This window comes from Papio anubis, chromosome 17 (assembly GCF_008728515.1).
Source record: "Papio anubis isolate 15944 chromosome 17, Panubis1.0, whole genome shotgun sequence".
Lineage (NCBI taxonomy): Eukaryota > Metazoa > Chordata > Mammalia > Primates > Cercopithecidae > Papio > Papio anubis.
Genome location: NC_044992.1, coordinates 53,477,496 through 53,491,379, shown reverse-complemented (window position 1 = coordinate 53,491,379; position 13,884 = coordinate 53,477,496). Strand labels below are relative to the sequence as shown.

Below are 13,884 nucleotides of genomic sequence, written 5' to 3'. Positions count from 1 at the left end.
AGATTCAAGGGAGAAAAAAAAAATATTCAGGGAGATCCTATACAAGTGAATGATGTGTACAACACCCCTAAAATTCAAGATTCATAGAACTGATCCTAAGGAAGCCCGTTAACATTTGCAAAATTCATCATTTTCTAACCAGTTGTAGTTCTCTAGACTTTATTTACTCATGTGTTTGTTGTAGAGGAGAACTCAATCACTAGAACTTGAGTTTATTTACTGACTTTTTTTGCCTTTCATACATGATGTAGTTAATGTGCACCAAGAGCCTTACACATAAGCGCACACAGGTAGATTAGCAGACATCAGGAGGAGACCTGCTTCTGCTCTAGAATGCTTCTTTGTGTCTGAACATTAGCAAATAGAGGTTGAACCAGTATAAGAGGCTTTGTTTGTGTTTTCTTGTTGTTGTTGTTTATTTATTTTGTTTATTTGTGTGTTCTGAGAATACTCTTCCTTCCCCTTGTATAGTCTTCAGCCTGTCTTGGCAGACCACATTCCAGGTGACAGCTCTGATGCTGAGGAACAATTACATAAAAAGCAACGACTGAATCTAGTCTCTTCATCATCTGATGGCACCTGTGTGGCAGCCCGGACACGTCCTGTACTGAGCTGTAAGAAACGGAGGCTTGTTCGACCCAACAGCATTGTTCCTCTTTCCAAGAAGGTCGGTACAGATGAGAGAGTTGGTCATTGTCAAGCAGTGAGCCAGATGCTCAGATAGAGAGTTAGTCTCTTGCCAACTTTGGTGTTTTCTAAACTTGACTAACCACGAAGGTCTTCTGGGGAGCTTTATAAAATGCTGGGTTTCTGGGCCCTGTTTGCTCTGGAGTTGGGTGTTGGAATCTTGTTTTCAGAAAACACAAAGCTCCTAGGTGACTCTGCAGCTAGTTTTGAAAACCACTGTCTTGAGCTTTTTAATAGAAGTGGGAGAGATTGAAAGTTTAAGAACTGCCATTAACACTTTGAAGGAGAATAGTGTGCCCTCTCACCTTCATTGTTACCACTGAAAATGGCAGTATAGAATCCTTTGACCTAAAAAAGAATCTTGGCCATGTGCAGCGGCTCATGCCTGTGATCCCAGCACTTTGGGAGGATCACTTGAGCCTAGGAATTGAATACCAGCCTGGGCAATATAGTGAGACCTTCATCTCTACAAAATATTTAAAAATTAAGCATGGTGGTGCACATCTGTAGTCCCAGCTACTCACGAGGCTGAGGCAGAAGGATTGCTTGAACCCATAAGGTTGAGGCTGCTTTGAACTGTATTTGTGCCACTGTACTTAAGCTTGGGTGACAGAGTGAGACCCTGCTTCAGAAAAAAAAAGGAATCTTCACTAAAGTTTTTAAATTGATGTTACTAAAAAAAAGTTTGTCTTCACAAAGGAAATGGAGATTAATTCACAACTGCAGGGAATTTTAGATTGCTGACTCTTCAAATAGCAGTTGACTTTATTCCACAACTAATGAAATAATAATACTCAGTAAAATGGTACTGTGCAGGAATTAAGAGCATTATCTTTGAAGATGATACTTGGGTTTGAATCATGGTACTACCACTTAGTAGTTTGGTAATTTGGTGCATGTTAACCACCCCGATTTCCACTCCTCTCCAAAGCCTCAGAGATCTCATAGGGTTGTTTGAGGATTAAGTGAAATGTATGTAACATGCTTATTGGAATGTCTGGTTGGTAAGTTCCTAGTACAAAGTGGCTGTTACTGTTACCATTTTTGTTGTTCATTCATTCTTTCAACAAATATTTATTGGCTTCCTGCAATGAGCTAAATCTGTCTAGTCACTGGGTATACAACACTAAACAAAACAGGCAAAACTGCTTACCCTGTGAAATGTTCTCGTTGTTAAGAGAAAGAAAATACATTAACTCTGCAGTGTGTCCTATAGCATTAAATCTTGCAGAGAGGCTAGGCACAGTGGCTCCTACCTGTAATCCTGGCACTTTGGAAGGCCGAGGAAGGAGGATCACTTGAGTTCAGGAGTTTGAGACCAGTCTGGGCAACATAATGAGACCCCATGTCTAAAAAAACAGAAAGCCAGCTGTGGTAGCGAGTGCCTGTAGTCCACCTGCTCAGGAGGCTGAGGCGGGAGGATCATTTGAGCCCACCAGGTTGACACTGCAGTGAGCCATGGTCGCGCCACTGCACTCTAGCCTGGATGATAAAGTGAGACTCCATCTGAAAAAAAAAAATCCTGGAGAGAGAAATGCAGTAGAGGGGGATAGAGAGTGCTGGAGAGCTCAGATAGAGAAGAAGTATACAGGTTAGTCCTTTGAGGTATTCCAGAGCTTAGGTATTCCTCCTCATTCCTATGAAAGATGAAGAAAGGATTGGGAAGGGAGTGACCAATAAAGTAGAAGAAAAACCAAGAGAGTGTGGCATGAAGAGAGTGTGGTATGTGAAAGGCAAGTGGAGAAAGCGTTTCGGAGGAGGAGGAGGAGGGATTGGATTGCGTGTTACAGTTGCTACAGACGGGACCGGTAAGATGAAGACTGAGAATTGAGACCATTGAATTTAGTGGGGCGGGGTTGTTGCAGACATTGGTGAGCAGTTTTGGTAGAGGGAGAAGGGTGAATGAAAGCTTGGTTGGAGTGGATTCAGGAGAGAAAGCCACAGAAGGAATTGAGGGAACGATTGTAGATAACACTTTCAAAGAACGTTGCTGTAAAGGAGAACAGAGAATGGGAATTTTTCTTAAGGGAGCCACTAGCAACGTATTTGCTAATGACAAGGGAGATGAGAGAATTGCTGAACAATTAGTATTTGCGTGGTGAATTTTCCGTACTTTCCTTGTTTGGTTCTCGTATGCAGTTGTACTGTGTAATTTTGCCATGTTCTCCTTAAAGGAAAGAATTGTTAGAATTGACTGTCAGGCGATACCATTTCTTCCTGTCTATTCCTTGGACTCTACTTGAAATATCAAAATGGCAGAAATAGAAAAGAGTAAAGGATTTGGCAGGGTTTTCATGTTGGCATTTCAGTCTCAGTTTTTTTTTTTTTTTTTTTAAACTAATAGTCGTATATGTCTAAATGATTTTCAGAGGAATTGATAACAGGAATGTCAGAAAACATATTACTGTCAAGTGTAGGAAAGTAGCTTTTTGTCAATTCCTTGATGAATTTAACACAGAATGCTTTTACATTAAAAAAAAACAACAACAACAAAAAACAAAACACCACATGAAAATAAAGCACCCTTCCTCTGTTTTGGCAGTTTACCAGCCACTGTGGCATGACATCTAGGAGTTGTATAAAAATTTTCTGAAGTATGTGGTGCCGTCCTGGATTTCGTTTTTTAATATGTGAAGTAGCAAACCTTCTTTTGATCGATGCCTAAGAACAAATGTAGCTTTGAATGTACTTATAAAAGGTAGCTTAGGCAAGGGATAGGCATAAAACTAAATATCCTTTTGTTCCAATGCCAGTTTCTAAAACAGAATCATCCTGACACAAAATTAAGCTGCATGAAAAATAAGACAGAGAAATTAGTTTACTTTGGGAAATAGACCAGAAAGCTGGAGTTCTGCCAGAGTTGGAGACACACACCATTCCTTCTGACTAGGTTGCTTTCTGTGTCTCACATGGCTCCTTGCTCACGACATGACCTCAGTGGTATTTGCTGATGAGCAACCATCTTGCCTTCTGTCACCTTGAATTGCTCGGTTTTCCAGGCAGATTTATTCAAGAGCATTTTTGAGTGCCCACCGTATTATTCAGGGCAGCCAGGTTGCGTTAGTAAGCAAAACAAAGCCCTTACCTTCATGGAGCTTACTTTCTAATGACAGAGTAAAGAAGTTAACATGTAAATTATGTTCTAATACTGTTACATGACAGTTCACATTTATTGTGAGTATAGAACACACAAAACAAGTGATTAATATTTTTTCCTTACCTACATCTTAAATGATCTCTACTGCATTCCAGAACCAAATATAAAACACACTTGAGGGAACTCATTCAGTTTTTTTTGTTTTTTCTTTGAGGTGGAGTCTTGCTCTGTTGCTTAGGCCGGAGTGCAGTGGCGCGATCTCGTCTCACTGCAACCTCCTTCTCCCGGGTTCGAGCGATTCTCCTGCCTCATTCTCCCTAGTAGCTGGGGTTACAGGCATACACCACCATGCCCAGCTATATTTTGCATTTTTAGTAGAGACGAGGTTTCACCATGTTGGCCAGGCTGGTCTCGAACTCCTGACCTCAAGTGATCCACCTGCCTCGGCCTCCCAAAGTGCTGGGATTATAGGCATGAGCCACTGCACCCGGCCCAGTTACTGTGTGTTGTGTGTGTGTGTTTTGGTGGAGTCTCCCTGTTGCTCAGGCTAGAGTGCAGTGGCGCGATCTTGGCTCACTGCAACCTCCACCTCCCAGGTTCAAGCAATTCTCCTGCCTCAGCCTCCTGAGTAGCTGAGATTACAGACAGGCATGCACCACCACACTTGGCTAATTGTTGTATTTTTAGTAGCGACAGGGTTTCACCACGTTGGCCAGGCTGGTCTCAAACTCCTGACCTCAGGGGATTTCGCCCGCCTCGGCCTCCCAAAGTGCTGGGATTACAGGCGTGAGCCACTGCACCCAGCCCAATTACTCTGTTTTTAAAGGGCTGTCAGCTTAGTTGAATTGTGGCTGGAATATATCTTAAAATTGAGATGCACATTTACTGCAGTAACTCTTTTGCCCTTAAAAAGGTTGGCCAGGCGCGGTGGCTCATGCCTGTAATCCCAGCACTTTGGGAGGCCAAGGTGGGCGGATCGCGAGGTCAGAAGATTGAGACCACCCTGGCCAACATGATGAAACCCCATCTCTACTAAAAATACAAAAATTAGCTGGGCATGGTGGCACGTGCCTGTAATCCCAGCTACTCGAGAGGCTGAGGCTTGAACCAAGAAGTTGGAGGTTGCAGTGAGCTGAGATCTTGCCACAGCATTCCAGCCTGGTGACAGAGCAAGACTCCCTCTTTTTTTTAAAAAAAAAAAAAAAAAGAGGGGGGAGCTGCTATGTTGTATCACTTGTACTTCTTAAAATCAATGACTAAAACAAAGAGTTCAGTAAGTTAAACTTGTTGGGAATAAACAGAAATGAGATCTATCAGTAAATAATAGGAAGCCTTGAATTCCCAAACTGTTGATTTGGGTTTCAGTCTGTAAGTTTTAATGTTTTGAACGGAGAAGTGTCATAAGCTATTTTAGGGGAGGTAAATCTGTAACTTTTTTTTTTTTTTTTTTTTTAAGTCGGAGTCTTGCTGTGTCACTCAGCCTGGAGTGCGATGGCACGATCTCAGCTCACCGCAGCCTCCGCCTCCTGGGTTCAAGGAATTTTCCTGCCTCAGCCTCCTGAGTAGCTGGGATTACAGGCATCCACCACCACGCCTGGCTAATACTTGTATTTTTAGTAGAGACAAGGTTTCACCATGTCGAACTCCTGACTTCAGCTGATCTGCCCACCTTGGCCTCCCAAAGTGCTGGGATTACAGGCATGAGCCACCACGCCCGGCCAATCAGTAACTATTATGTTTGGGATGGATTGGCACAAGAGACTGGAGGTGGAAAGACAGACTAACAGTAGTAATGCTGGAGGATATAATAGTGTAAGGCCTCTACAACTCTGAAGGTGGAATATTTTAAATGTAATCTAAGGAATAATCACTAGGGTATGTCAAGTGAATATCAGAGTAAGGCTCATCGAGAACATGGAGTACTTCCTAAATCATGATTTTATTATAAAATGATGGAATTACTAGTTGTAATTACTGAATCGCCTATATTGCTATTTACTGGGGGTCTAGTATGGTAGACGTTAGTAATTAAGTGAATGAAGAAGCACTCCAGTAGAAAGTTCTTATAATATATGCCATTATGTTCTTTTCCTGGCCCAGTGCCTAAGTGAAGTAGGTGTTTATAACTTAACCTAAGCGTACTAAGATTTCAGATCAATAAAGTTATTAAAATAGGTACCAGCCAATTTTAAAATAGGGTTGCTTTTTATTTGTTAAGTGAAATTATGTTTATAATTAAACCATAAGACAAATAGTATTGTTTTTAAAAAAGGAAAGGAATGTAGTTTTATTAATAATTTACTGTATTCTCATTCTCAATTTACTGTGGACCATTAGACACCTGTGTATAGTCTGGCAGTGGAAACCATCAGTGTTTGGAAATGAATGGTTGAAAAGGCTGGGTTTTTTTGTACTAATAACCAGTAGAATAAATAATGGCTACATGTATTACTAACATACCCTTGAAATTTTTTTATTGCCCTCAATAGCATTTCTTTTCAATTTTTTAAAAAGTAGCATTTCCTAACAAATTGGCAATGTTATGGCATCATTTTAGAATTTTGTAGTCCATGTTATCTTAGGGGGATTGCTGTGAGCTAAATTTTAAAGCTGGCTTCCGTAGAATTCCGAGTAATCCTCCTCTTCTTCCCATTGTATCACACTTGAAGAGTGGCATTTTTGTACAGGGCATTCTCTTATGGCTATGACCAGGTTTTCTGTAGACATCAGGGTAGATAAAGGTGTTAATATATAATTCTAGGCTTCCTAATTTTGATTCCACCTATTTAAATCCAGTTTCATGACACCATGGTTGAGGACTAATGAACTAGAGTTAGTATGAGTCAGTATTAAAAGTTAATAATTTGGTAAGTTCTTCCTTGACAGAGTGCGATAGACCTTGGAGGCCCAACTTTTTAATACTAGTTAGACATTTGGAAGGGAGCAAGCATGCCATGTAGAAAATTGTAGTACCTTAGGACATAAAGCTACTAAAAGAATACTCAAATCACTCTGTGCTTAGAATAGTTACCTCTTAACAGTTATGAGGATGTTTTATATATACATTATAAGACACATACAAAATAAATTTTGAAAGACTGAGATAAAATAGAAGCTTACATGTTTTGTTTCTTCACTCTGATGGATCTTCAAGAGCCAGTTGTGGGATACGCTTGATTTTGATAGAGTTGCCAGACCTATGAAAATCTTTCCAAATGTTAACAGTGGATGAGTTAAATAACAAATATCAAATGCAAAGCAAAATCAAATAATTATAACTTGTCCTTGAGCCAAAAGGATTTTTTTAGTGTTTTGGACAAATATGCTATGATTAACAGAAAATGGTGAATATTTTACTTTGGTATTAATTCCTTCATAAGTATTAAATTGAGTATTTCTTGGGAGTCCCTTCAAAGAGAATTGATAGCATTACAGTATTAAGGGAACACAGGAATTTCTTCATGTATCAAGTCTTTTATCTATTTTATTATTTTATTGAGATGGAGGTCTCACTGTTGCACAGGCTGATTTTTTGTGTTTTGCTGTTGTTTGTTTTTTGTTCCCGGCCCCCCCCCCCCCCCCCCCCCCCCCCCCCACTCGGGGGGATTCCCCCTCTCTCACCCGGCGGGAGGGCAGCGGCCCGGAATTTTCATCACAAAAAAAAAAAAAAAAAAAAATTAACCAGCTGTGTTGGCAGCTACACAGGTGGTGAGGCAGGAGAATGGTTTGAATCTGGGAGGTGGAGGTTGCACTGAGCCAAGATCAAGTTACTGCATCCAGTCTGGGTGACAGAACTAGACTCTGTCTCAAAACAATAACTTTTTTTTTTTTCCCTGTTTCTCTCTTAGTTCCAGCTGAGAACAAGTGTTGATCAGTTTCCTTCTCTCTCTCTCTCTCTCTCTCTCTCTCTCTTTTTGAGTCGGAGCCTCGCCTTGCTTTGTCGCCCAGTCTGCAGTGCAGTGGCATGACCTCGGCTCACTGCGACGTCTGCTTCCCGGGATCATATGATTCTCCTTCCTGCCTCAGCTTCCCAAGTAGCTGGGACTACAGGCACATGCTTCCATGCCCAGCTAATTATTGTAGTTTTGGTAGAGGCGGGGTTTCACCATGTTGGCCAGGCTGGTTTCGAACTCCTGACCTTAGGTGATCTGCCCGCCTTGGCCTCCCAAAGTGCTGTGATTACAGGCATCAGCCACCAAGCCCAGCCTCCTTTCCTCTTCTTAGCATTTCCTGAAATCTAATTCTAGTCTCCTCAACAACAAGACTGCCAGAAGCTCTCTGTCCTTTTCAGAGACTTTCCACTTAGCTTCGTAGCCTCCTACCATTCACAGCTTCAGCGTTTTCTTTGGGAGAGTGGGTACTTGTCATGCTTAGTTCCCTGTCCTCTCTTTTTATTGATAATTTGACATTTCAAGTCTCTAGTATTATCCATTCAGCCCTGTAAGACCACCAAAAGCTCTGCTCGTTTTTTTTTTCTTTTTTCTTTTTTTTTCAAGATGGAGTCTCGCTCTGTTGCCCAGGCTGGAGTGCAGTGGCACAATCCTTGGCTTACTGAAACCTCCGTCTCCCAGGTTCAAGTGATTCTTCTGCCTCAGCAAGTAGCTGAGATTACAGACACTGCCACCATGCCCAGCTAATTTTTGTATTTTTAGTAGAGACGGGTTTTCACTATGTTGGCCAGCTTCTTTTCCTCTCTGGAATCTTGGCTCTCAATATTGTCATTATGTCAGCATTTTTCTTACGTTTTGAGAGAGAGAGAGAGAGTGTGTGTGTGTGTTTTAAATCTGGCTTTTCCAGTTAGAGTGTTGATTTGATATAAGCTATCCATACTATGTGATTTATTTGTTGAGAAAACTGTATTTATCCCTTAGTTTCCCACAGCCTACTTTCTTTTAAAAATTGTATACCTATAGTATTATTTTCTTGCCTCTTGGCATATCTAACAATGTTTTATTTATGTTTTAAGCCAAAAATCCAATTAATAATTTTCCCTGCTTGTAGCATGTGGATTGTGCTATCTTCCTTTAAAGAGGCTTTGTTTTGCTGGCAAGTAAATTCCTTGTCATTTGTTAGGTTGGTGAGGAGTTGGCTGACTTAGTAGTTTGACTGCACAACTAAAGCAGGATCTTCTCTCTTGAATTCTCTATGCAACTTTGACTGGTCACAGTTTAAAAGCCTCCCAGACTTGTGTTAGCTGTGGAAACCATTTCAGTTCACAGCTGCCTAGTTGCTCTTGCCTGGCCTGATAGTTTCACCCTATACGTGCACCTTTTAATATTTAGCACACACTCGGGGATCTAATGAAGATTTCTGGGGCTCTTTCTGTAAAGCTTCCTCCTCTCAAGAACTCTGCCTTGCAATTTTCAGTTTCCTTAGTCTCTGAATTCTGATCTAGGGAGAATTTGCTTCCTCAATTCAGTGAAGCTATTGTGCTGTGCTTCAGATCCTTCTCCCTGCCCTGCAGTCTAGAATGTACTTCCAGGCAGAAAACCAGGGCAGTCTTAGAGACCACCCCATTTGTTTCTCAGTCGTATACTGCCTGTTGTCCAGTTTTCTCGTTTATGACTGAAAGGTAAATCTGATCACTATTACTCTGCTAGAAGCAGAAGTCCTGTGGTGTCACTGTTTTCTTCTCCAAATTTTGTTACGAAATTACTCAGATACGAAGTTGAATGAATTTTACAGTGAACACCTGTGTAGCTACTCCCTAGGTTCTGCCACTAACATTTTAGCATACAATCATCCTTCCATTTATTAATCCATCTTATTTTTAGTGCATTTGAAAAACAGTGGTGTTTTTCTGTCCCTTGTGTTTCTTGAAAACTAGTAGAGACTTGAATAAATCCGGTTTTGAGTTTTGTGACAAAACACAAGGTGGCCTTATTATGCTTGTATCAGAAGACACGTAATGACTAAACTGTTTGTGTTATCAACCACTGGTGATAATTGCCTGGACCCATTGTTACACTGGAAGTTGAAGAATGGTGATATTCTACTTGTATCATTTCTGTTTTTCTTTTATTAGCTAGAATATGTTTATAAGGGTAAACTTGTCCTTTTCAACTATTTGTTTACCCTGAGGTACACCTGCGGTACAGTTTTTATAGAAGAAAGCATGATTTGTTGTTATTGTTTTTTATTTACCAATTTTCAAAATAACATTAGTTTTCTACCATCCTCTAAAGACAGTCACTGAAGTTTTTCATGAAGGGGCTGTGAGTCATTGATTGAAACATATTTGAGGTATTTCAAGCCATTGTAGTCTTTTCTTTATGATGCTAATGTTACCTGATCTTTGGCTAGTGGAAGCTCTCTTCAAGCTTGTCCTTGAGTCCTTTTCCTTTGACTGCAGTAGTCTTTGTTCTCACTATTAATTTCTGTTTTGTTTTTTGTTTTCCTTTTTTACTGAGTCTTATGTTTACTGTGACTCACCACTAATATTTAATGAGAGCCTGTGCTTTGAATTTTTCTAGAAGGGATGACCGTAATTTGAACCTCATGGTTCTCAATGATTTTGTCCTCACAGGAGACATTTGGCAATGTCTGTAGTAATTATTGATTTTCACAAACTGGGGGAGTAGGGAGGCACATGCACCATGAGGACAGAGATGCTGCTTGATATCTGCAGTGCACAGGACAGTCCCCCACAACAAAGAAGTGCCAGCTGTTGAGAAATCATGCAGTACACTAATTTAGTTACAAAGTCATTTGATCTTTCCTACAATCCCATGAAATTGGTATTGTCAGTCCTTTTTAACAAGTGAGAAAATTTAAGGATGTCATGTGACTTATCAATGATCATATTATACAGTGTTAAGCTAGAATTTTGAAATCAAGATCTCTGATGGTAAATGTTCTATCAGGTTCTCCCCTTAAATATAAATAGCCATACTTATGGTTTTATAAAAGTGATTAAGTGTCGAGAGCCAGATACTGTTGTGAGTTATTTGTGTTTAAAATAACTCTATCAGGTACTCTCCTGTTAGTAAAGATGAAGACACAGTAACTTGTCTAAGGCCACACAGCTAGTAAGTGGCAGAGTCAGGGTTCAAACCCAGGCAGTCTGGCTCCATAGCTCATACTGTTAACCACTATGTATTGCTTCACAATTTTTTTTTTTTTTTTTTGATTTGAGTATAATATTTGTTTTTATATTTAAATCTCTATTTGGGGCCAGACACGGTGGCTCACACCTGTTATTCCAGCACTTTGGGACGCCAAGGTGGATGGATTACCTGAGGTCAGGAGTTTGAGACCAGCCTTGCCAGCGTGGCGAAACCCCATCTCTACTAAAAATACCAAAAAAATTAGCTGGGCGTTGTGGCGGGAGCCTGTAGTCCCAGCTACTCTTGATTTTCCTAATTCATTTGTTGAAAAAGTAGTATCTCCTTTTTTTAAAAAAAACTGATTTAAAAGTATTACTTTAAACAATAAACTGTCATATATATTTTGGTCAATTTTTGTTTTTATTTAATTTTTCTGTTTCTTAACCAAGGGCAGATTATTTTAATTACTATAACTGTAAAACATGTAATAGGCCAGATCACTCCCCTGTATTTTTGCTTATCAGAAATGTGAGAGGTGGGAGGGGAATGGTTCCTCACATTTATTCTTTCAGTTGTATCTTTTACATTATTTGTTTAAATCCCCTTTGCCTTGTCTCCCCTCCCCCCTCAAGTCTATTAAGGTTCTACATTAATTTGTAGAATATCAATATCTTTAAACTTTGTGCTGAAATTTCCTGTTAAAGTTATTCCAGGGCATTTTTTGTTGTTACAGTCAATAATATCTTTTTTCACTTGTATTTCTTTTCTTTTTTTTTTTTTTGAGACCAAGTTTTGCTCTTGTCACCCAGGCTGGAGTGCAGTGGTACAATCTCAGCTCACTGCAACCTCCGCCTCCTGGGTTCAAGAGATTCTTCTGCCTCAGCCTCCCGAGTAGCTGGGATTACAGGTGCCCACCACCACACCTGGCTAATTTTTTGTAGAGACGGGTTTTCACCATGTTTGTCAGGCTGGTCTTGAACTCCTAATCTCAGGTGATTCACCTTCCTCAGTCTCCCAAAGTGCTGGGAATACAGGCGTGAGCCACTGCGCCTGGCCTTTCACTTGTATTTCTAAATAAAAATTACTTTGGGCCAGGCGCGGTGGCTCACGTCTGTAATCCCAGCACTTTGGGAGGTCGAGGCGGGTGGATTACGAGGTCAGGAGATCGAGACCATCCTGGCTAACGCAGTGAAACCGCTTCTCGACTAAAAATACAAAAAAATTAGCCGGGTGTTGTGGCGGGCGCCTGTAGTCCCAGCTACTCGAGAAGCTGAGGCAGGAGAATGGCGTGAACCCGAGAGGCAGAGCTTGCAGTGAGCTGAAATCCACGCCACTGCACTCCAGCCTGGGCGACAGAGCGAGACTCCGTCTCAAAAAAAAAACAAAACAAAAGTTACTTTGAAGACTGACATTTAAAGAAAAAGACATGATGTGAGAGAATGACCATGGAATTAGTGGTTGAAGAGCCAAGTGCAGAGGCTTATGATGTGGAAGGTTGCCTGCTATCTTGGAGAAATATAGCAAGGAAATCAGAGTAACTGATGGTGTCAGCTAGGAGAGTAACAAAAAATGAAGTGAAGTCAGAGAGGGGATAGAGGCGACAAATGCTGTAGGACCTTGTGGAAACCATGCAAGAAGTTTGGTTTCTATTCGTCATGAGATGAGAAGTCATTTGGAAGATTATGAGGTTCGTATGATATGATTGAGATTTTAAAACAAGGTTTACACTGATTACTGTGTTGATTGATTTGGAAGAGCCAGTAGGCGGAGGATCAGTTAGGAGGCTTGAAGAAACCCATTTGAGAAAAGATAGTGACTTGGACTAGATTGAGTGTAGTTAAGGTGGTATGAAGTGGTTGGATTCTGCCAATAGGATTTCATGACTGGGGCTGGTCACGGTGGCTCACGCCCGTAATCCCAACACTTTGGGAAGCTAACGTGGGTGGATTATCTGAGGTCAGGAGTTCGAGACCAGCCTGGCCAACATGGTGAAACCCTGTCTCTACTAAAAATACAAAAAATTAGCTGGGCGTGGTGGTGCACGCCTGTAATCCCAGCTGCTCGGCAGGCTAAGGCAGAAGAATCTCTTGAACCCAGGAGGCGGAGGTTGCAGTGAGCCGAGATCACGCCATTGCACTCCAGCCTGGGCGACAAGCAAAACTCCATCTCAAAAAAAAAAAAAAAAAAAAGAATTTCGTGATTGGATATGAGGTGTGATAAAAAGAAAGGAGTTTAGCATGAGTCTGAGAGTCTGAGGATTTAGGACTTAGGAGATAGGGAAAGAGCAGGACTCAGTTTTGAACATGTTAACTCTGAGATGCCTGTTGAGTCTAGGCTAGGCACAGTGGCCCAGGCCTGAAATCCCAGCATTTTGGGAGGCCAAATTAGGAGTATTGCTTGAAGCCAAAAGTTTGAGATTCAGCCTGGACAGTACAGTGAGAGTCTTCTGTCTCTACAAAGAGTTAGCACAATTTAAAAAAAAAACAGAAGTCTGAGATGTTGAGTGAGCAGTTAAATGTGCAAGTCTGAAATGATGTTGCTTGATTTCTTAATATTGAATGATTTTGATATTCAGAAATAAATCCCTAGTGCTCATGATATGTTTATATTTGTTGTTAATTTTGTGTTTGTCTGTTTGTTTCTTTTTGAGATGGAGTCTCACTCTGTCGCCCAGGCTAGAGTACAGTGGCGCGATCTCGGCTCACTGCAACCGCCGCCTCCCAGGTTCAAGCGATTCTCCTGCCTCAGCCGCCTGAGTAGCTGGGACTACAGGTGCCCTTCACCATGCCCGGCTAATTTTTGTATTTTTAGTCTTAGAGACAGGGTTTCACCATATTGGCCAGGCTGGTCTCAAACTCCTGACCTTGTGATTTGCCCGCCTCAGCCTCCCAAAGTGCTGGAATTACAGGCATGAGCCACCACACCCAGCCTTGTTTTTTTTCTTTTAAGAGAGTGATTCACTCTGTCTCCCAGGCTGGAATGCAGTGGACATGATCACTGTAGCTCCTCACTCCTGGGCTCAAGTGAGCCGCCTCAGCCTCCCAAATAGCTAGG

The 13,884-nt window shown here is 41.2% G+C and overlaps 1 protein-coding gene across 10 annotated transcripts in view; it reads left to right on the top strand.

Annotated features, from left to right (window-relative positions):
• Positions 1-13,884, top strand: part of LOC101004877 (KAT8 regulatory NSL complex subunit 1) — a 196,595-nt gene that overhangs the window by 160,743 nt on the left and 21,968 nt on the right. For all 10 annotated transcript variants that reach the window (XM_017950071.3, XM_017950069.3, XM_017950072.2 and 7 more), the window contains one exon: positions 472-667. In XM_017950071.3, coding sequence (XP_017805560.1) covers positions 472-667 — 196 coding nt within the window. The remainder of the gene's footprint in view (positions 1-471; positions 668-13,884) is intronic.